The sequence below is a fragment of the Stenella coeruleoalba genome (assembly GCF_951394435.1).
Source record: "Stenella coeruleoalba genome assembly, chromosome: 1".
Lineage (NCBI taxonomy): Eukaryota > Metazoa > Chordata > Mammalia > Artiodactyla > Delphinidae > Stenella > Stenella coeruleoalba.
The window spans coordinates 147,613,565-147,637,584 of NC_137169.1; the positions used below are offsets into that span (position 1 = coordinate 147,613,565).

At 33.8% G+C, this 24,020-nt stretch overlaps 1 protein-coding gene across 12 annotated transcripts in view; it reads right to left on the reverse strand.

Moving 5' to 3' along the window:
- CDC42BPA (CDC42 binding protein kinase alpha) overlaps positions 1–24,020 on the reverse strand; it is a 323,830-nt gene that overhangs the window by 109,137 nt on the left and 190,673 nt on the right. For 9 of the 12 annotated variants that reach the window (XM_079912211.1, XM_079912202.1, XM_079912201.1 and 6 more), the window contains 3 exons: positions 13,607–13,740; positions 3,731–3,973; positions 3,369–3,479 (listed from right to left, as the gene is read on the reverse strand). In XM_079912211.1, coding sequence (XP_079768337.1) covers positions 3,369–3,479; positions 3,731–3,973; positions 13,607–13,740 — 488 coding nt within the window. The remainder of the gene's footprint in view (positions 1–3,368; positions 3,480–3,730; positions 3,974–13,606; positions 13,741–24,020) is intronic. The other 3 variants (XM_079912203.1, XM_079912207.1, XM_079912210.1) reach the window with 1 other exon arrangement.

The window sequence follows — 24,020 nt, forward strand, 5'->3', positions numbered from 1 at the left end:
ATTCCTAAACTCAGGGGAAAAATTTTCAGTCATTCACCATTGAGTATGATGTTAGCTATGGGTTTTTCATAAATGTCTTTGATCATGTTGAGTATATTCCCTTCTATTCCTAGTTTTCTGAGAGTTTTTATCATGAAAGGATGTTGAATTTTGTGAAATGACTTATGTGCATCAGTTAAGATGATCATGCAGTTCCCCCCTCCCTTTGGTTCTTTCAATGTGATGTATTAAATTGATTTATTTTCTTACATTCAACCACCCTTGCATTCCTGGGATAGACCCCACTTTGCCATGGTTTATAATCCTTTTAATATGGTTTTGGATTTGGTTTGCTGGTGTTTTGTTGAGAATTCATACATCTATATTCGTTAGGAATACTGGTCTGTAATTTTCTTTTCTTGTGATATTATTCATATGGCTTTGGTATTATGGCAATGCTGACCTATGGAATGAGTTAGGAAGTGTTCCCTATTCTTGTATTCTGTGGAAGAGTTTAAGAAGAATTGGTGTTAATTCTTCCTTAAAAGTTTGGTTCAGTTCACTAGTGAAGCTATCTGGTCCTGGGCTTTTCTTTGTCAGGAGGTTTCTTATTACCAATTCAATCTCTTTGCCTGTTGTAAGTCTGTTGAGACTTTCTATTTTGTCTTGCATTTAGGTAATTTGTGTGCTTCTCGATCTGTCCATTTCATCTAGATTATTTACTTTGTTGGCATAGACTTGTTCATAGTATTCTCTTACAATCCTTTTGCTTTCTCATGATAGGTATTAATATCCATTTTCATTTCTGATGTCATTTGTTTCCTCCCTTCCTCCCTCTCTCTGTCAGTCTAGCTAAAGGTTTGTCAATTTTGTTGATCTCTCAAAGAATGAACTTTGGTTTCATTCCCTTTATTATTATTATTCTGTTCTCATTTTATTGAACACCGCTCTAATCCTTATTATTTCCTTCCATCTGCTAGCTTTGTTTCCTTTGCTCTTCTTTTTCTAGTTCTGTAAGATATAAAGTTAGGTATTTTCTAATTTCCCTTGTGATTTCTTCATTGACCCACTGGTTGGTTAAGAGTGTCTTATTTCATTTCCACATATTTTTTTAACATTCCAGTTTTCCTTATGCTATTGATTTCTAGCTTCATTCCATTGTGATTGGAGTGGATACTTTGTGTGATCTCAATCTTTTTACATTTATTGAGATTTATTTTGTGGCCTAACATCTGGTCTATCCTGGAGAATGTATCAATTGCACTTGAGAAGAATATGTATTCTGCTGTTGTTGGGTGGAGGGTTCTATATATGTATCTGCTAGTTCTAGTTGGTTATACTGTTGATCAAGACATCTATATGCTTATTTATCTTCTGTCTATATGTTCTATCCATTTTTGGAAGTGGGGTATTAAAGTTTCTAACTTTTATTCAAGAACTTTTTTTCTCTTCAATTCTATTGAAGAGTATTCTTAATGAAGTAAAGATTCCTACAACCTTTTAAAGGGGCCAAAATAAGTTTCAAAATTTACATGTGTATACCTTTAAATCAAGAAATTCCACTTTTAGAAAATATCTTAAAGAAATGGTAGTATGATAATAATAGCTAACAGTTATTGAGCCTTTACTTTGTGCCAGGCCATGGGCTAAGCATTTTAAATGCATTAACTAATTTATTGGGTAGTTTTACTATTATCCCAAATTTCCCAAATCTGTAAATGACACAAGAGATTATGAGTGTCTGATATGTAGGTAAACACATGTGACTCAGAGTTTTCAATGAGCAGTGTTTGTTACAGAAAAAAATAAAAATAAAACTAGTGGACAGAATGGTACTAAGAATTAGAAAACCTGGGTTTAAACTGTACTCTATCATTTAAGACTATAAAATCCTAAACTCATCTGAGTTTCGCTTTCCTCAAATGCAAATAATCTCTAAGATTTCCTCCAGTTTGCACTTTGTGATTCTTGTGCTTACCAAAATCACCTAAGATAGTGCTGGAAACAAAGTAGTCCCTGACTGAAAGTTATTTGAGATGGTAATGTAATGACTTCTACACACTAATCCTGCTCTAGAAGCATAGGTTATTTATAGAAGAAACATAACTATTTTGGAAAGCTAACCAAGACTGTGCAATCATGATCAATCAAAACAAAACAAATAATATACCAGCCTATGTTTTCAATAAGCTAAGTCACAGTTTAGGTGGGGAGACATTTTGTGAATAAATAATTATAATAAGAGCTATTGTAAAGTTATTAACAAAATTCTATAGCAGCAGAGAATAAGGAATATTTAGACTTCCTGAGATGACATTCAACTTCATTCTTATATTTGCTGGATGAATAAGATACTAGACTAGGCACGCAAGGAGTGTGTGGAGGTGGTGGCTGGCAGACAATGCAGAGGAACTGGGATAGGCAAAGGGTAGAGTCAAGAAAAGGCAGACATCATATTCAGATTATAATTTAGTGTTATAGAAATACGAAGTCAATTAATCCTAATTCTCTCACTTTTGACATATATAATATTATTACTATAGCTAATAGTTACTGACCACTTATGATGTGGCAGCTTACATACATGTATATGTACTCCTTACATGAAACCAATGAGATAGGGTTTTACATATGAGAAATTAAGGTCCAAAGAGATTAAATGTTTTGTCCAGCGTTACACAGCTGGTAACTGATGAGGCTGGGCTTTAAAAGCAGATAGTCCAACTCTAGAGCTGGCACAAAGATTTCCCTTGCTAAGCACTTCTGCTGAGATGTTTAAATCCAGGCCAATTATCATCTCATCCCACTTAACAGAAGTATCTGCAAACCTACCTCTGAGCCTCTCCTAAGTCACTTAACAAGACAGAGGATCTGGACATCTAACCCTGCCTCCCATGAGATTACCAATATATCTTGTCAAGGTATGCAGCCCTTCATATTTTTTTTTTGCGGTACGCCAGCCTCTCACTGTTGTGGCCTCTCCTGTTGCGGAGCACAGGCTCCGGACGCGCAGGCTCAGCAGCCATGGCTCACGGGCCCAGCCGCTCCGCAGCATGTGGGATCTTCCCGGACCGGGCACGAACCCGTGTCCCCTGCATCGGCAGGCGGACTCTCAAACACTGCGCCACCAGGGAAGCCCCCTTCATAAATATTTTAACTCCTTCCTGAAAGATTTCTTCTCCCCACTAAATACAGCCGCCTTCCCTTTCCTTACAGCATGATTAAGAAGTCTATACCAGCTTTCTATTGATAAGAATGAGAAATAAGAATACTATGTTTGAAGGATAGCTAGTTTTTACTCTACACCAAAAAGAGAACATAACATAGTCCTGTTAAGCAGAAAGAGGAGAAAATTAATTCAACTTCATAAATATGAAATCAAACGATACCTTCAGTCCCTCTAATTCATTTTGTAGTTGCTTAGAATAGTGCTCGCTCTGTTCGCGCAATTTCCTGTCTTTAGATGCTTCAGCAGCTACAGCTTCTGTACGAACTTCCAGCTTTAAAATAAAATGATAAAAGCAGATTTCATGGTTATAATTGTTTCTCCAATAAAATGTCTCCCCATGGGAATTTACCTTGCAATAGATAGATAACTCAAATGTTGAAATTCATATTAAATATTATTACCAAACTAAAAAAAAAAACTCTTTTCAAAAATTAAAGAATGAAATATATATTATTTCACTAGTCTGAAAAAGCAGCTTTAATCACTACCCCATGGGCACTACAAATTTGCCTGACTACTAACCTCTTTTTTGGCTCTTTCTGTTCTGCGCAGTTCTTGCCTTAAGCTTTCAACTTTTTGCATCACCAGGTCCACCTCTTCTTCCTTATCTCGGACATGGCGAGCAAGTTTCTGTTTTTGGGTGTGCAATTCTGTTAGCCGCTCATTGATCTCCATGAATTCCTGCATGGCCAGTTTCCTCTGACAGTGTGCGTCTTTCAGCTCTTTGGATTGGTTTTTTAATCGCTCACTAGCCTGGACTAGTTCCTACAGTTTCGTAAAAAGAATATAAGTTACCAATTCTGCACCCTAGGGACCAAATTTGGCCATCAAAATATTTATCATGAAGTCAAGAAGAGCCAAAATTATTCACCTCAGAACAAAATTAAAAGAAATGAACTACTTTTGAACAGATACTAGGAGCATGGTGCTCTGTTCATATTCTCAATTCCTTATGCTAACATGCTAACTGCAAAGGAACAACTGATTTAACCTTCCAGTACCTTAGTTTCAATAAACAAATAAACAAATAAAGGTATAGGAATACAAGATACAATGGTAAAGATAAAGATTTTGTGAAATTTAACGGATATCTGTGAGATTTTTAAAAATTATATCAAATGATTACAAATGATAAAAACAAGGGCTGTATTTGATGTGGAGACTAACTCTTGGGCCAGCAGCAAAGAGAAAAGCTAATTAAAGTGAGAAACTTAGAAGGAGCTGAAGTAGACTTGGGTCAGCAGAACCACTTGTCTCCCAGCAAAAGGAAATGCAACCTTCTTTGAGGAAGAGTCTCAATGATATCTATTTTTTTTTTTAAGAGCATACACATATGAGCTCACAACCATAGATTTCCCAAACACCCAAAGGACAAACAACCACAAGCAAACATTACAAACAATAAAAATAAACCCCAATGGTATTTGGATATTAGAACTATCAGATACTGATAAGACTGCTATACATGAAATGTTTGAAGAAATAAAAGGAAATCATAAAAATAGGAAAATGACAAAAGACTATTTAAAATGATGAGGCAAAAAGACTACGAAAAACTGTTTATAAAACATTGTATAGAGCTTTAGAAATGAAAAAATGTAAGTATTAACATTAAAAACATGAATCTACCAATACAGAAAGCTCTACCTTTATGAAGAAAAATAAGAAGAAATTCAAACCCAGAAACTTTAAAAAATAAAGTATATAACATTAAATAAAAATAAAAAAATAGAAATCGGAGGGAAAAAACACAAATCACCTATTCCCCATCCTCAAAAAGGAAAAAAAAAGATAATTAGAGCAGACATCTAAGAAGTAACAATAGTAACAGGAGGACATATTTTTTAAGAGATAATAATTAAAATTGTACACACAGAAAAATTACTTTTGAAGTATGAGGCTACAAAATAATGAGATTCTTACAAACACAAATTGACAGAGCTTACCACAACCAGATCTGAACTTAAAGGAACCTCTAAATATTTATTTCAGGAAAATGAAAAATGATTTTAGAAGGAAGATCTAATGAAAGAGAAGTGGAGGGCTAAGAAATTGGTAAACATAAATATAAATGTAAGCAAACTTGTATATAAGATTGTATTATTGTCTCATTTGTACAGTAAACAAAAAGGACATAACTAACATATTGGTCCAAAAAAGCACAGTAGTTGGGAAGAAGCAATAGAGTTAAAGGTCCTCAAAGTGTTTGGGAGCAACAGTTTAAGATACTGGGTTGGCCAAAAGGTTCATTCGGTTTTTCCCGTAAGACGGCTCTAGTAGTGCTTAGCTGTCTTTAACCTCATTCGAAACAATTTTGTTAGATTTTCTTGTGACACCTGTCATAACAGTATACATTAAAAAAAAAAACTTAACAAAACTGGTGAATTTTTGTGTAGCCATTTTAATACTTAAGATGGAAGAAAAAAGCAACATTTTCAGCATATTATGTTTTATTATTTCAAGAAAGGTAAAAACTCAACTGAAACACAAAAGGAAGATTTGTGCAGTGTATGGAGAAGGTGCTGTGATTGACTGAACGTGTCAAAAGTGGTTTGCGAGGTTTCATGCTGGAGATTTCTTGCTGGACGATGCTCCACAGTCAGGTAGACCAGTTGAAGTTGATAGTGATCAAATCGAGACATTAACTGAGAACAATCAATGTTATACCACGCAGGAGATAGTCGACATACTCAAAATATCCAAATTAAGCGATGAAAATCATTTGTACCAGCTTGGTTATGTCCATCGCTTTGATGTTTGTGTTCAACATAAGTTAAGCGAAAAAAACCTTCCTGACCGTATTTCTGCCTGCGATTCTCTACTTAAACGTAACGAAAACATACCGTTTTTAAAGCAAATTGTGATGGGTGATGAAAAGTGGATACTGTACAACAATGCGGAAAAGAAGAGATCGTGGGGCAAGTGAAATGAACCACCACCAACCACACCAAAGGATGGGCTTCATCCAAAGAAGATGATGTTGTGTATATGGTGGGATTGGAAGGGAGTCCTCTATTATGAGCTCCTTCCGGAAAACCAAACAATTAACTCCAACAAGTACTGCTCCCATTAGACCAACTGAAAGCAGCACTCAACAAAAAGCATCTGGAATTAGTCACAGAAACCGCATAACCTTCCATCAGGGTAACACAAGACCGCATGTTTCTTTGATGACCAGGCAAAAACTGTTACAGCTTGGCTGGGTAGTCTAATTCATCTGCCATATTCACCAGACATTGCACCTTCAGATTTCCATTGATCTCAGTCTTCACAAAATTCTCTTAATGGAAAAAATTTCAGTTCCCTGGAAGACTGTAAAAGGCATCCGGAACAGTTCTTTGCCCAAAAAGATAAAAAGTTTTGGGAAGATGGAATTATGAAGTTGCCTGAAAAATGGCAGAAGGTAGTGGGACAAAAGGTTGAATACGTTGTTCAATAAAGTTCTTGGTGAAAATGAAAAATAAGTCTTTTATTTTTACTTTAAAACCGAAGGCACTTTTTGGCCAACCCAATATTAAATTTAAAAAAAAGATATTAAATTTAGACTTTGTTAAATATGCACGATAAAATTCAATACTACTAGAAACTGCTAGAATGAGTAGTGAGCAAAACGAGAACAAGAAAACAAAAACCTCAATTAAAAATCAAGAAAAATATTTTCAAGATGAAAAGAATTCTGGAGATTGGTTTCACAACGTGATGTACCTTACACTACTCAATTATACACATAAAAATGATTAGGATAGAAATTTTATGTTATATATATTTTGCCACAATTTTAAAGAAGAGCAAACTCAGCCATAAAAAGAATGAAATAATGCCATTTGTAGCAACATGGGTGGACCCAGAGACTGTCATACTAAGCGAAGTAAGTCAGACAGAGAAGGACATATGTCATATGATATTGCTTATATGTGGGATCTAAAAAAATGGTACAAATGCACTTATTTACAAAACAGAAACAGAGTTACAGATGTAGAAAACAATTTTATGGTTACCAGCGGGGAAGTGGGGAGGGATAAGTGGGAGATTGGGATTGACATACACACACTACTATATATAAAATAGAAAACTAATAAGGACCTACTGTATAACACAGGGAACTCTGGTCAATACTCTCTAATGATCTATATGGGAAAAGAATCTAAAAAAGAGTGGATATGTGTATACGTATAACTGATTCACTTTGCTGTATAGCACTAAGTAATGCAACATTGCAAATCAACTTTACTCCAATTAAAAAAAAAAGAGTGAGAAAGGAGATAAAGATAAGCATAGAAAATGCATGACAAACAGAAAACAAAAAGTGGTAGAAACATGTCCATATAGATTAGTAATCAAAATAAGTATAAAAGGAGTAAGTTCACCAGTTAAATGCAGTTTGTTATACCAAATTATGAAATAAAATCTAGACTTAAATAGAAAAAGCATCATTATAGCAATGATAAAATTCTATTCACTAAATTCCACTCTAAATTTTTGTGCATTCCATAAGATAGACTCAAAATATATTAGAAAAAAAATTGCTAGAACTTCACAGAAAAACTGGTGAATACATCATCATGAGAAAATCCAATTTCTCAATCATTAATAGATAAACCAAGCAGTTAAAAAAATAGTGAATATAAAGAAGATTTGAAAAGCTCAATTAATAACCTTCCTGTATATTTAGAAGCTTGCATCCAACACTGGGAAACACATTCTTCTTAAGCATATATTGAATATTTAAAAATGAAAAGGTCTAGATCATGCCGTAATTCTCAGTAGATTTCAAAGAACAGATATCATACAGATCAAATTCTTTAATAATATTACCATTAAAATAGAAATAAAAAATAACAAGGCTAAATTCCATAATAACTCACAGATCAAGGAGAAAAATCATAAAGGGTATTAAAATATTTAGAACTAAAAAAATTTTAAATACAGAAAACAATAAAAATGTTTAGTAAAGACTAAAACTTGGGGATGCAGTAAAAGGTATTGTATATACATTGGGGGAAATTTATAGCCTGAAATACTTACACTGAAACTAAAAAAAAGTTGAAATTCAATGAAATTCCACACAAAAAGTTAAGAGAGAACAACGTATTAACCGCTTCCGCCAATATGAGATGATAATAAAGAACATAAATTAATGAAAAGGAAACATGAGAATAATGAAGATCAACAAAGCCAAAAGCTAGTTCTTTGATCTCACTAAATATCTGGTGAGGTCAAACAAGGGAACAAGAATAAATGCACAAAGAAATAATATGAAGAAAGAAGGAGAGGTTATAACTACAAATCTAGGAGAAATCAAAAAAGGTAAAAGGATGCAATAAAAAATTTTATGCCAGTAAATTTTTCAACTTAAGAAATGAACAAATTCCTATAAAAATAAATTTAGCAAAACTGTTTCAAGAAGAAATAGAATGCCTGAATAGTCCTATAACAATTAAAGTAACTAAACCAATAGCTAAAAAAAATTCCCCATCCCCCCAAGTGGGAAAAACAATCTCCAGACTCAGATGGTTTTACAGATGATTCCTCCAATGTGTTTCAAGGAACAAAACATTCTTCTTTTACAAACTTCTCTAGAGAACAGAAAAAGAGGCAGTGCTACTCAGCTAACTCTATAAGACCAGTATAATCTTGATACCAAAGGAAAAAAAAAAGAGAGAAAAAAAAAGCCAATCTCATTGAAGAAAACAAATAAAAAGTCCTAAAAAAACCCAAAGACATTATTAGCAAATCAGGTCAGTGATATATAAAGTGGGTAAACATGAACTCTGGAACTCAACTCCCTGTGTTGAAATTCCAGTTCCCCCACTTTCTAGCCCTATGATCTTGAGCAAATGTACCTAACTTCTCTGTGTGGGATCTCACCATTTATAAAATAAAAACACTACTACCACTGCTGCTGCTGCTGCTGCTGCTACTACTAATACGTAAATCACAGGGTTCTTTAAAAGATTAAATGAGCTAATAAATGTAAAGCACTTAAAACAGTACTATTAGAACAGATGCAACATAACTGTTACCTATATTATCATATTAATATTTAGGAGACAATACACGGGCAATTCAGTTTTAACCCAGAAAAGTAAAAATGGTTTAACGTTAGAAAAAGTTTATAACTGTAAGTCATCAAACCAATTTATTTTTATTTATTTTTGGCTGAGTTGGGTCTTTGTTGCTGTGCCCGGGCTTTCTCTAGTTGAAGCGAGTGGGGGCTACTCTTCGTTGAGGTGCATGGGCTTCTCATTGCGGTGGCTTCTTTTGTTGCGGAGCATGGGCTCTAGGCGCGCGGGCTTCAGTAGTTGTGGCTCACGGGCTCTAGAGCACAGGCTCAGCAGTTGTGGCACAGGGGCTAAGGTGCTCCGTGGCATGTGGGATCTTCCCGGGCCAGGGCTCGAACCCGTGTCCACTGCATTGGCAGGCAGATTCTTAACCACTGCGCCACCACAGAAGCCCCAAACCAATTTATTAAAGGAGAACAATCATATAATTCCATCAATAGATATTAACAAATTTCTAGAAATTTGTTGCAATACTGTGCAAAAAAAGCACATTTAATAAAGTCAATACCCATTTTTGATAAAAATGATTAGCAAAATAGGAATAGAAGATAATTTTCTTAACCTGATAAAAAGTATTTACCAAAAACTTACAGAAAACATTATTATTTTCTTAGAAATCAGGAATAAGATAGGGATGCCTGCTATCATCACTTCTATTGAATGTTTTTGAGGTCCTAGCTTATACAGTAAGACAAAGAAAGAAAGAAAAGTAAAAAAAAAAAAAAAAAACCAAAAGACAAAGAAAAAAACCTATCATTATTTCATAAAACCTCAAAGAATCTCAAATATATTATTACAATTAATAAGAGTTTAGCAATGTTCCTAGAACAGAATCAGTAAGAAAGTATAATTTTCAAGGTACCATTTAAAATATGAAAACTTACAATCATAAATTTAAGGAAAGGCAAACAAGACCTGTATAGAATTTTATGGAGAAACATTTTAAAATACTTCAACGATACAGAGTGACATACTATGTTTGTGGATAAAAAGACTGTGGGACTGCAGAGAAAATAATTTTATGTTTTTGTACAGTTAGGCCTTTCTAAGCAAATTTTACTGAAACTTGGAACATGAGTTAAAAGCAAGCCTTGTAAAGTAATTTATGACTAATTTAGATACGTAGTGAGAAAACTCCAAAGAGATTTAACTCCTGGACTTATGTGTTTACATTTCAAGGAGGGTTGGAGAGAGAGATAAGAGCCTGTACCAAGGAGAAAATCTCTTTATAGAGCTGGAGACTTGGACACATCTTTCCACTGGAGTGACTTATTTATATTCCAAAGAGTCCTAGATCCTCCTCTTAAGGTTTCCAAGGAGACCCGCAGAAAGGTGGGTAGAGATAGAGGGGAAGCAGGAAGCATCTGCCTCTCTCCTCTATGTAAACACCCTGATTCACTATTTCGGGGCTCTTTCTCTACCATACAGTCTCCATATGTGTAGGGTTTTATCCAACTAGTTCTCATTGTGTTGCCCTAAAGGGTAAGAACTGGCATACAGGAAAGCCACCTGGTTTATGTCTTGTTTTGCTTTTCTGAATGTAAATCGTAATAATCTTTTCTTGCTCTTGAAATCTTGTGTGCATTTAGAATGATATTAATAAACATGGATAAGAACGTAAAGACTCAATGTTATAATGATGTCAATTCTCTTGAAATTGCTCTATGGATTTAATGCAATTTTAATCAAAATCCCATCACAGTTTTCAAGGAATAGAGAGTTGAGATATAGACCCATGTATAAATGGAAATTTAATATATGACAGAGGTGACACTGCTCATCACTAAGGGAAGGAGGGCCTATTTAGTAAATGAACAACTGGCTAGCCATATGGGAAAAAGTGAAATTGGATCCTTATATGATACACAAAAATAACTTTCTGATGCATTAAAAATTTAAATATGAAAACCAAACTTAAAAACTTCCAAGATAAAAATTTAGGAGAATTGTTTTTTACCTCAGATTTCTTACATAAGCCAGCAAATGCAATAATCATAAAAATGAAGATTGATAAATTTGACTACATTAAGACTAAAAACTTCTGTTAGTCAAAAGCTCCCATAAACAAAATGAAAAGACAAGCCACTACCTGGGAGATATCTGTAACATACATAATCGATAAAAGATTAGCATGTCCAGAAAATTCTTACAAACCAATAAGGAAAAGACAAACAACCCAACAGAAAAATGTATAAAGTATATTAAGAAGCATTTCACAAAAGAAGAAATATAAATGATAAATGGACATGTGTGAGGATACTCAGCCTCATTAGTAATTAGAGAATGCAGATTAAGACCATACTAAAACATCATTTTAGACCTAAAATGTCAACTTAGATTAGGTTGGCCAAAAATAATATATCTAGTAATATAAAGTACTGTTGAATATAAAAACTCCTGTACACTATCGGTAGGAGTATAAACTGGTAGAAGCAGTGGAAAATGATTTGACATCATCATAAAAAATACAATATTTCCATTGCGTATGACCCAATTATTCTATTCGTGTGTGTGTGTGTGTGTGTGTGTGTGTGTGTGTGTGTGTGTGTGTGTGTTTCTGGATATATGTTCAAGAATGATCATAGCAGCATCATGCATAGTAGCTATTAATTATAAGCAACCTAAATGTCTGCAAACAAAAAATTAGATAAGTAAATTGTGGGTGCTGCATAATGGTGTATTTTATAGCAACTAAATAAATGATCAACAGCTATACAGACAAATCTTAGAAACAACGTTGAGTGAAAAAAGCAAATTGCAAAAGATTGCACATACCATTTTACAAAGCTCAAAAAAAGCCAACACTAATATACTGTTTAGAGATACACTAATATGTGATAAATTTTTTTTAAGTAAGGGAATGATTAACATAAAATTCAGAACAGTGATTACCATTGTCAGGGAAGTGATGAGAAAGGAATAGGAAATGACTACCCAGGGCTATGTCACAAAATAGGTAACGCTCTATTTCTTAAGTTGGATGTTTGGTTCATTTTATTATTTGCGTCAAAACTTATATAATGGTACATTTATTTTTTATATGCATCAAATGAAAAAAATCTTGAAAAGAATATCTGCTGCCTGTAGGATATCAGGCAAATCATTTAAAATTCTTTATCAATATGATGTGTTTCATTTCAGTACTACTCTCTTCTCAAAATATACTGAAAGGATTTTTAATATTAAAACTTATTAAAAATTGGCCAAGTACCTGTTACTATAAATCTAGATATCAGATGCTCATCCTTATTATGTTAACCAAGTTTGGCTGAGTAATCCTACCTTTAAATACATAATAGTAACTATTAATATAATATTATTAAAACAAATAGGATGTCTGTTATAAATTCCAAATATTATTAAATTGACCATGAATATAAATGAATCTATACAAAACACTGCTTGAAAGCGCATCAAGAAAAAAGTAAAAATATACTAATCTAATTCACTTTGACCTTCATAGCTTTCTCTGTTAATCTTTTTGATTAGCTTCATCGGCAAAAGGTTATTTGTTTTATTTTTAATTACCTCCATTTCTTTACAGGCAGCAAGACTTATAAGTCTTCCCCAGAAGGACTTCATCTGTTTTATCAATGAATTATATACAACATCATTGAATACAATTTATACTATGCCATAAACCACTCATTTCTTTTTTGCATTGGCTAGTATTAATTCCAACATTCTAAAATTTGTTAATGAAAGGCAAAGTACACACAGCATATCATTTATGTAAAGTATTTTTCTCTAGTGCTCGAATATTATATATCCTATTGGACTGTGTTACTGTGTCCTAGCTATTAACAAATTTTGTTGATGTTTATAGTAATATTTACGTGTTCACAAAGTTCTTATGAAAGTAACTTCAGCTTATTCATCCATGCTTTGAAAGATAAACTGACATCTAAAAAAATGATTAAAGAATTAAAGAAATTTTCTATCATAATCTTTAAAGAATGCTCATATTAGCAAGTCACAATGAAAATATGCCTGTATTTTTCATTCTTCCATAGACACTAAACAGATTTTTACTATTCTCTCACTTCTTCATAGTATTTCTTTTTCAATAACATTTACTTTTAATCAAGTCCTTTGATTATTAACTCTCCAAAAGAACAAAAGATTCTGAACTTTGAAGCCTCGAAAATTTAGAAGTTTCTTCATAACTAGCCATTCATCAAATGTCATACACCAAAATAATTCTTAAATTTTTAAACCATCTTTTTACAAAGTATACTATATATTATTGTAATTCCTTATGAATGCTTTCAGTATACAAATTAAACAAGATTAAGAATTCAGAAAAGGCTTTAACAATCTATCTATGTATTTTTACCTTATTTAATTCTTCCCTTTCTTGCTGTAATGTTTTGATTTGTTTTTCATAAGCCTTGATTTGTCTAAAAGCATCATCTAGTTCTCGCCTCACAGAATTAGCTTCTTCAAGTTGCTGTTCCAAGTGACTTGATTCTAAAAACAGGAAACAATGTTTCTTTTACTATTTGCATAAAAATAAATACTCAAAACCAAGGTTTAAAGCAACTAAATTTTAAAAAATAAAGTATTTTGAAACTGGTATTCAGCTTATCAACACCACATGCCACTGACTCATGAAAATTAAGTGCTTATCAGTTCACTGTAAAGATGGTTTATAGGTAATGCCAGGATGAAGAACAAATTTTAAGTGCAAAGTTTTGCACAGAATTTATGTGCAAAAATGCCTTCATATCTATTAGAAAAAAAAGACCATAATTCCAAAAAACAGTATCTTCAGAACCAATTGAAAACTTAAAACTAACAAAAAAGAACACGACCAATCAAACAAAATAGATAACTTTTCCTCTACTGTTAGTTAGCATTCTTCTGCTGATATTACTCAAATTATTGTATGATGATGGTTTTGCTTGTAACGTTGTGGTTCCAGATCACCCCGCCTGGTTTCACTAGTGGTGATTTGAAGAATAAACTCTGATTTCTAAAAGCAAATATTTGAAATAGGCTCAGGGAGTTGAGTAACTTGCCTAAGGTCACATTGCTAAATGAGTATCAGAGCTAACTACAGCCCACCAGTCTTACATCAACCTCTCCAACTTAAAAAGTAATGTAATCAAGTGATGTATAACATTATAAGTTCAGAAGAGTTATTATAAAATAAAATAAAATTATTAATCTTAACATATGCTTAAATAAAATTTAATAAATGGATATGAAATATCCCTGGCATCAAAAGTAAATTAGCAAATTAAAGAACTGAAGCCAGTGAAAACAGAGAAATCTAAACACATTCATTGTTAATTTTGTTCTGGATATTTTCTATTCTTTACAGCCTTGTTACTCTTGAGTGTCATCCCCAGAGAAGTAGCATTAGCATCCTCTGGGAGCTTGTCAGAAATGCAGATCCTCAGGCCCCACCCCAGACCTAATGAATCAGAATCTATATTTTAACAAGATCCTCAGGTGGCTCATTCGCAAATTAAAGGCTGGGAACAAACGCACAGAGCATTGCACACTGTTGAGTTTGATGCTTTCAATAAATGAAGAAGTGTTTATAATACGTTAGTTCTATTGAAAAGAGCATTTCATTTGTATAGACAAGTCCTGTAGTCAAGAAGTAACTTAAATGTATCCATGTATTACACACCAACTGGTTCTAGATTCCTTAAATAAAATAATTTACTAATATTCAGTGCCCTAAACTTACAGATTTATTAAAAGCTTATTTATATTAGGTATTAGTTTTTAGCAATTTTGAAAATATCTGCAAAGTTGCATTTAATCAGTTTTCATTTTGTCTTAATAGTATGTGTTAAGTGTTTTCCTTGAAGAACAATAAAAAAGTATCAATGGATGTTTAATCTTAAGGATCACAGGGTATTTAGTCTTATATTCAGAAAATTACATCTTATCATTTTCTCAAATTTCAGCATTTCATGTGGGAATTTTTCTGTTTATACTAATTTCTTTTAAACATCTTAAAATTTTTTTGTTGTTATTTTAACTTTTCAGCATTTTTAGGATTTCAATGATTTGTAAAGTAGGTATAATTTAGTTTGTTATTTCTAATAACTTGGAGTCAAAATTTAGTATGTGACACAGCTGATTTCTATCATTTCTGGGGTCATTTTAATCAAATTTTATGGCTAAGGTTTATCAATCTAGAGTAGTAAGTAACATGGTACATCTAGTAATGCCTTCTGAGAATGCTCACTTCCTTTCTTCTACTTTGAAAAGTTCTTCCCTAGCATGTTAAAATTTTTTGCAAATTATTGAGTCATCCATTTATCTAAACTGCTGTGTTAGAAACTAAAAAAGTATCAATATTTAATAAAATGTCTGCATCATATGAAGTTTACAGCAAAATGTATTAAATGTGATAGCTTCAACAGCCTTTAAGAATGTTTTTATTGTTTTATTTCAATATAGGTTAAATTTTAGTTTTATCCCAGCCATTTCATGTTGGCAGCTTTGCCATGGAGTTAAGTAGATAATACAAAATACATGTCAGATTTTCATGACTCATATTTCAGACACTTTAAAAATGCCTAAAAAACTCAAAATATCATTTAAACAACAACAACAGGTAAATTATGAGAAGTACATGAGGAAATGTACTGGCTAAAGAAGCTGGAGAAGACAAACCCGGCCAATTACTTATAAAACCCTCTAATATGGAGAAAAGTATAGCACTTGTAATTTGGAATACACAGAATTTTGTATTGCCAAAGATAAAAACCCCAAATCAAGAAAAATTCAGAATGTATTGAACTTTGGCCAACTACTTATAAAATGGCTCAGGCAGAAGAGCCTTCACTTTCACTACAACAAATAGAAAATTCGATTAAAATTTTGAAAGAAATCCTCTAAGACTATCAAAAATATCTATTAAATATATGGCAACATGACTAGCCAAAACATTTAGATGAAGTTATTTAAAACTATTTTAGTGATTAAATTGAAAAGCAGTACTAGGGAAGTGAGATTAGCTCATAGCAACAAAATGGTTCTTAACTCACTGCTGCTAGTAGAATCCTGAAACTCAATCTGTTAGTAATAAGGATTTAAGGAGGGCACAATACACAGGAATTTTCTTTGCACTGTGTGGTATATAAGAGAAATATAAAATACAGTCTCTGTCTTGAAGGAGATAGGAAGACAAGAGTAACACTCTTTAAATCATAAAGGAGAAATACAAATTGTGTGGCAGGTTATATGGATGATATAGGAATTAAGAGAAGGGCATGACTACAGTGGCACTCACAGCAGAACACTGATAAACTACAGAGGGACTGAGGCTGGAGTCAGAAGGAGGTTGACAGAACAATCAAAGCACCTCTCTCTCTGATACACAAGAGCAGTGTCACAGCTTTTCCATTATGGTCTTATTTCTCAAATAATCCATAACTCTTCTGATGTGAAGAGATTTTACTTCTAACCATGATGAAGGAAAACAGATTTCCCTATTATCTTCCCCTCCATTCACTATTTTTCTCCTTTACTTACATATTGTAGGACAGTATGTGTGTGTGTTTGTGTGTGTGAGGGAGAAAGAGACAGAGACAGAAAGCGAGAGAAAGGGGACAGAGGGAGACAGAGAAAGGGTGGTTTCAGTGTAGAGTTGGAGGGACACAGACAGTACACAGAGGTGCAAACCATAACCCTTGAGGCACTGTATGGCAATTCCTAAAAAATTAAACACAGAATTACCACATAATTCAGGAATTCCACTTCTTATTATATACTCAAAAGAAGAGAAAGCAGGGACTTGAACAGATATTTGTACAGTCATGTTCAAAGCAGCATTATTATTCACAATAAACAAAAGGCGGAAGCAACCCAATAGTCCATTTATAAATGAGTGGATAAACAAAATATGGTATATACATACTGAGGAATATTGTATTAAGGTAGGAAGTTCTGACACATGCTATAACATGGATGAACCTTGAATACACTATGCTAAGCGAAATAAGTCAGTCACAAAAGGACAAATATTTTATGATTCCATTTATATGAGGTTCCTAGAGCAGTCAGATTCTAAGAAACAGAAAGTAGCATGGTGGATGCCAGGGCCTAGTGGGTGGGAGGAATATGAGTTATTGTTTAATGGATAAAGTAGAGATGGATGGTGGAGATGGTTGTACAGCATTGTGAATGTGCTTAACGTCACTGAACTGTACATTGAAAAATGGTTAAAATGATCATTTTAATATTTTGCACAGACCTACTAGAGAATGGACTTGAGGATATGGGGAGGGGGAAGGGTAAGCTGTGACAAAGTGAGAGAGTGGCATGGACATATATACACTACCAAACGTAAAATAGATAGCTAGTGGGAAGCAGCCACATAGCACAGGGAGATCAGCTCGGTGCTTTGTGACCACCTAAAGGGGTGGGATAGGGAAAGTGGGAGGAGGGAGACTCAAGAGGGAAGAGATATGGGAACATATGTATATGTATAACTGATTCACTTTGTTATAAAGCAGAAACTAACACACCATTGTAAAGCAATTATACTCCAATAAAGACGTAAAAAAAAAGATTAAAAAATAAATTAATGAATGATATTGAGGAGATGGAATAAAATCTAGAGTATCACTGGGACTAACACGTGACCAAGAAAACAGTGCTTGCGAAGGAAGAATACTAAAAAGAGGGATATAGCCTTTCTTACAACATTATTTTCACTGATTCTATTCCACCTCTGGGAAATGAGAAAAAATAATGAGTAGAGTAATCCTATAAGCACTGACTTTAGGGAGAAGGTAGGAATAAAGTAAAGGAAGGGCATTTCAACCAATAATTTAATGGTAATCAATTTCCCCAATTCGGGTGACGCCAGGGACCATTTATTTGTATGTAAGGGATGTGAGTGTGTTGGGGATTGCCTGTAAAGACACAATGTAGGAAGATACATTAGGAAGTGGTCAGAGATTTCCAAGAGTGAGGTTTCATTTAGTCGTTCATTCACTCATTCATCAACAAATACCGATTTAGGGGTTTTTATGTGGCAAGCATCATTATAGGCACTTCGATATATCAATGAATAAAATACTCAAAGTCCCTGTTTTCAAGGAGCTTATAGTCTAGTGGTAAGGCAAGGGAAGTAAAGCAACATAAAATTTTAAAAATGTGTCAGTGGTGAAAAGTTCTATAGAGAAGTAGAAATTTACCAGGTGAAGAGTGTTTCCAGCAAACAAACAAGCAAAAAGAAAGAAAGAAAGAAATAGATGTTTAGACGGATGGATGGATGGATAGATGGATGGACGGACAGATGGATGGATGAAAAAAATGAATGAAATGGGGGTGAAAAAAAAGAAGACTACATAAAAACACAACAACCAAATATGTGTAAAACCTGGAGGTGATTAGGTGAAACTAAAAGTAGTTCACCATGGCTGGGATCAGTGGGTGAGGGAGTAATGACAAAAGACAAACCTAGAGAGGAAAATACATGCAAGATAATGAAGGACTCTGTAATTAGAATTGAGAAATTTTAATTTTATCCCAGAGGCAACGGGGATCCTCTGAAAACATTTAAGTATGTATGTTGAAGCTGTGATGGGATCAGATTTATATTTTAAAAGCTGGACATTATACGTAAAATAAACTAAGAAGTCTGAAATTGGAGAGAAAAAGGATGACTGGCCAGGGACAATGGAATCTGACACAGTGTGTCAGGAACATTGAAACTACTGTAAGTTCCCTGGGTTTTCTTTTTGGTTCTTATTTCACAGACTTAGAGCTGAAGAAGCCAGCAACGCAGAAATGCCAACAGAAGCAGAGAACAAAAGCTTGAACAAGGCTGCTCTTTCTAGCCAAAGAACCAAGAAGAGGGTAAACTAGCAAGACAGAAAAGTTTTAGAAAATAACCACTCTGCTCAAGTTAAACACCACAGAAAACACTGTGGCCTGATGACCACCTGTGTCAGCAAAAGACAAGTGAAGAACTAGATTTCCAATCACATGAGGTTTTAATGAAGTGCCCAAACATACCACAAAGGTAATTAGAGAAGGGGGGGCCAGGATTTTCAACCCCCTTGGCTGGTAACAAGCCCCTTCCCACACACAGTGTCAGTGGAGACCACATGGGGAACCAGGACTTCCATCTCCACCCAGCATTAATGAGGATCTCCCCCTTCTCCCCATTGGGGTGGTATCAGAAAAGAGTAAGAACTTTCACCATTGCCCAGCAGTAATAAGGCCACCCCTGTCACAGTGTCAGTGGAAACCAGTCAGGGGGCTGGAACTCCCATTCCCTTCCAAGAATAACAAGGAGCCCTTCCTTGGGTGTCAAGGGAGGTCAAGTGGGGAAACTGGATTTCTACCTCAACCTGGCAGTAAGGAGATGGCAATCCCCTTCCCACTGCTGGAATGGTGTCAGGAAAAACCAGCTAAAATGGAAGGTTTAAATAAGATCCAGAGTCATTCATCAAACATCACTCATCCTACCAAGAACTAGAAAAATCTCAACTTGAATGAGAAAAGAAAATCAATAGATGCTGACACCAAAATAACAGAGATGTCAGAATAATCTGACAAGATATTAACACAGCTATAATAAAAATGCTTCAATGAGCAATTATAAACATATTTGAAACAAATGAATGAGTAGAAGACCTGAGCAAAGATACAGAAAGTCTCAGCAAAGAAATGGAAGATTAACAAAGAACAAAATGGGAATTTTATAAATCAATAAAATAAAAATATTGGTAGATAGATTCAGCAGCACAAAGGAGGGATCAAAGGGATCAGTGAACTGGAAGGTATAACAATAGAAATTAACCAATCTGAATAACAGGAAAGAAAAAACAGAATGGAAACAAAAATGAACAGAGCCTCAGGGACTTGTGTGATGATTTACAAAAGATCTTACACTCGCATCATCAGAGTCCCAGAAGGAGAAGAGAAAGTAGGCAGGTTTGTAAAAGTACTTAGAAAAATAGGGTCTAAAAGAATTCCAAAATATGGCCAAGACACATAGACCTACAGATTCAAGAAGATGAACAAACACCAAACAGAATAAACCCAAAGAAATCCATGCCAAAACACACCATCAAACATCAGAATACTACAGAAAAAACTTGCAAGCAGCCAGAGAAAACTTCTTGCATAAGGGGAAAAAATACTCAGAATGGCAGTGAATTTCACCTCAGAAAACATGAAACTTAAAGGAAGCAGCACAGTATTTTTCAGATGCTAAAACAAAAGAACTTATCAATCCAGGCTCCTATGTCCAGCAAAATATTCTTTAGGAAAAAAGGGAAAATCAGGACATTCTCAGATGAAGAAAAATGAAGAGAATTTGTTGGTAGCAGACCTACCTTTTAAAAATGGCTAAAGTAAGTTTTATAAACACAAAGCAAACAACAAAACAAGGAACACAGTAATATCAGGAAGGAAGGAAAAGCATCACGTAAAAATACGGGTAAATAGAATTTTTTCCCCCCTTAAGCTTTCTAAATTATACTTCATGGTTTAAGGAAACATTATAACCTTGTCTGATGTGCTTCTAAAACATCTGAAGAGGAAATAATTGAAACAATTACATAATAAACAGGAAGAATAAACAGTTGTCATCAACATAAAATAGACTGTTATATTTTATGTATGCCTCACAGTAACCACAAAGCAAAAACCTTCAGTAGATACACGAAAGAGAAGGAAATAAAAGCACCACTATGGAAAATCATCATTCACAAATGAAGTCAGTAAGAGAGGAAGAAAGGAACAAAGGAACTGTAAAACAGCCAGAAAACAATAAGATGACATTAGTAAATCCGTACCTACGCAATAATTATTTTAAATATAAATGGATTAAATTTTCCAATAAAGACCTCAAGTGGCTGAATGGATTAAAAAAACAATACCCAATTACATGCTGCCTATAAGACTCACTTCAGCTTTAAGGACACACATAGGCTCAAAATCAAGGGATGGAAAAAGATATTCCATACAAATGGAAACCAAAAGAGAATAAGGGTAGCTACACTTTTATCAGACAAAAGAGAGGTTAAGTCAAAAATAATAACAAGAGACAAAAAAAAGTTTATTATATAATAATAAAGGGGTCAATTCATCAAGAGGATATAACTATTAAAAATTTTTATGACCCCAACATTGTAGTGCCTAAATATATTAAGTAAATACAACATATCTGAAGACAGAAATAGACAACAACACAATAATAGTAAGGGACTTCAATATTATACCTTCAACAATGGATACATTATCTAGACAGAAAATTGATAAGGAAACATTGGACATAACCTATACTTCAGAGCAGATGGATCTAACAGATATATACAAAACATTCCATCCAACAGCAGCACAATATACATTCTTCTCAAACACATATGGAACATTCTTCAGGATATATCAAGTTAGTTTACAAAACAAGTCTTAACAAATTTAGAAAGAATGAAATCATACCAAGGATCTTTTCCAACCACAAAGGTATAACACTAGAAACCAATAACGGGAAAGACTGGAAAAATTCACAGAAATGTGGAAATTAACACATTAGTAACCAGCGGGTCAAAAAGAAATTAAAAGGGAAATTTAAAAAAATCTTGAAACAAACAAAAATGGAAAAAAATATACCAAAACTTTTGGAATGCAGCAAAAGCAGTTCTAAGAAGGAAGTTCGTGGCAATAAACACCTACGGTAAAAAAAAAAAACAACAAAGAAAGAAAAACAACCCTCAGACACCTAACTTTACACTTCAAGCAACTAAAAAAAAAAAATAAGGATATTTATATCAATCCTTCTCAAACTCTTTCAAAAAATAAAAGAGGGAATACTCTCAAACTCATTTTATGAGCCCAGAATTACACTGATACCACAGCCAAAAGCAAAAATCAACAAATGGTACTACATCAAATTAAAAAGCTTCTGCACAGCAGAGGAAACCATAGACAAAATTAAAAAGCAACATTGGAAAGGGAGAAAATGTTTGCAAATCAACAAATATTTGACAAGGTGTTTGTGAAAGTTAATAAAGGGAAGTCTCACTAAAATGGAGCTGGGGGGCCAGAAGGGGAAACTCTCACACAGTAACTCTCTTCATCAATTACAGGAAGAACTGTCAATTACAGTTCCAAGAATGGAATCATCAATTACAGGCCCCAATAGGAAAGACAGTACATCACATCTCCTATAAGAAATCAACTACCCCAGGAACTAAGCCAATGAGAAACCATCTTCACCCTGAACTCTCACTTTTCTCCAAAGGACTTTCATTCAAAACAACCTTTACCGACTTCATCATTTTTCTCTATAAAATGTTCCTCACTTTGTTTGTTAAACTTGCCTATGATTTTTGCCATGGCTTGCTTGTCCCAAACTGCAATTCTCTGCTATTCCCAAATAAACCCATTTTTTCTGGTAAAATAATTGACTTTTACTTTTAAGATCAACAAGTTGATACAGAAAATGTACAAAGAACTCATAAACTCAATGGCAAAGAAACAAACAATCCTATCAAAAAATGGGCAGAGGAGCTGAATAGACATTTTTCTAAAGAAGACATATAAATGGCCAACATGAAAAGGTGCTCAACATCACTTATTATCAAGGAAATGTAGATCAAAACCAAAATGAAACATTATCTCACACCTGTTAAAATGGTTTTCATCCAAAAGATAAGAAATAGAAAGTGTTGGCAAAGATGTGGTAAAAAGGGAACCCGTGTGTACTATTAGTGAGAATGTAAATTGGTGCAGCTACTATGGAAAACAGTATGGAGAGTCCTCAAAAAATTAAAAATAGAACTACCATATGATCCAGAAATTCCACTTCTGGAATTGTATATATACAATAGAATACTTTTCAGCCACAAAAATAAATCTTGCAATATGTGACAATATGGATTGGATCTTGAGGGCACTGTGCTAAGTGAAATAAATCAGACAGAGAAAGACAAATACAGTAAGATCTCACTTACATGTGGAATCTAAAACAAAAACAACAATAACAACAAACTGAACTCACAGATATAGAGAAGACTGGTGGTTGCAAGAGACGGGGGTGCAGGGTGGGTTAAAGAAGGAGAGATGGTCAAAAGGTACAAACTTCCAGTTATATAATAAATAAATACTGGGGATGTAATGTACAACGTGGTGCTGTTATTACAGTTAATAATACTGTATTGTATATTTGAAAGTTGCTAAGAGAATAGATCTTACAAGTCCTCATCACGAGAAAAAAGAATTTATGACTATATGCGGTGATGGAAGTTAACTAATCTTACTAAGGTGACTATTTCACAATATATACAAATATTGAATCATTATGTTGTACACCTGAAACTAAGATAATGTTACGTGTCAATCATATCTCATTAAAAAGCCAAAAAACAAAAGAAGAAAACAAACTAAAACCCCAGGCAAAGGCAGTACAAAAAAAGAAAAAAGAAAAATACAACAAAGATGAGTATCTCTCATGTATACAGATTAAAAATTCCTGAACAAAACAGTGGAAATAGAATTAATATATAAAAATAATTATACACCATGACCAGGCATGTGCATATTCCAATGATTCAATATTTCAAAATCAACCAATTTAATCCACCATATTAACAGGTTAACTAAAGAAAAAAAAACACACATGTTCATATCAATCAGTGCAGAAAAAATATTTGATAAAATTCAAACCCATTCATGATAAAACCCTTAGAAACACAGAAATAGAGGAGAGCTTCTAAATTGATGAGAGTATCTATAAAAGTCCTACAGCTAATATTACAATT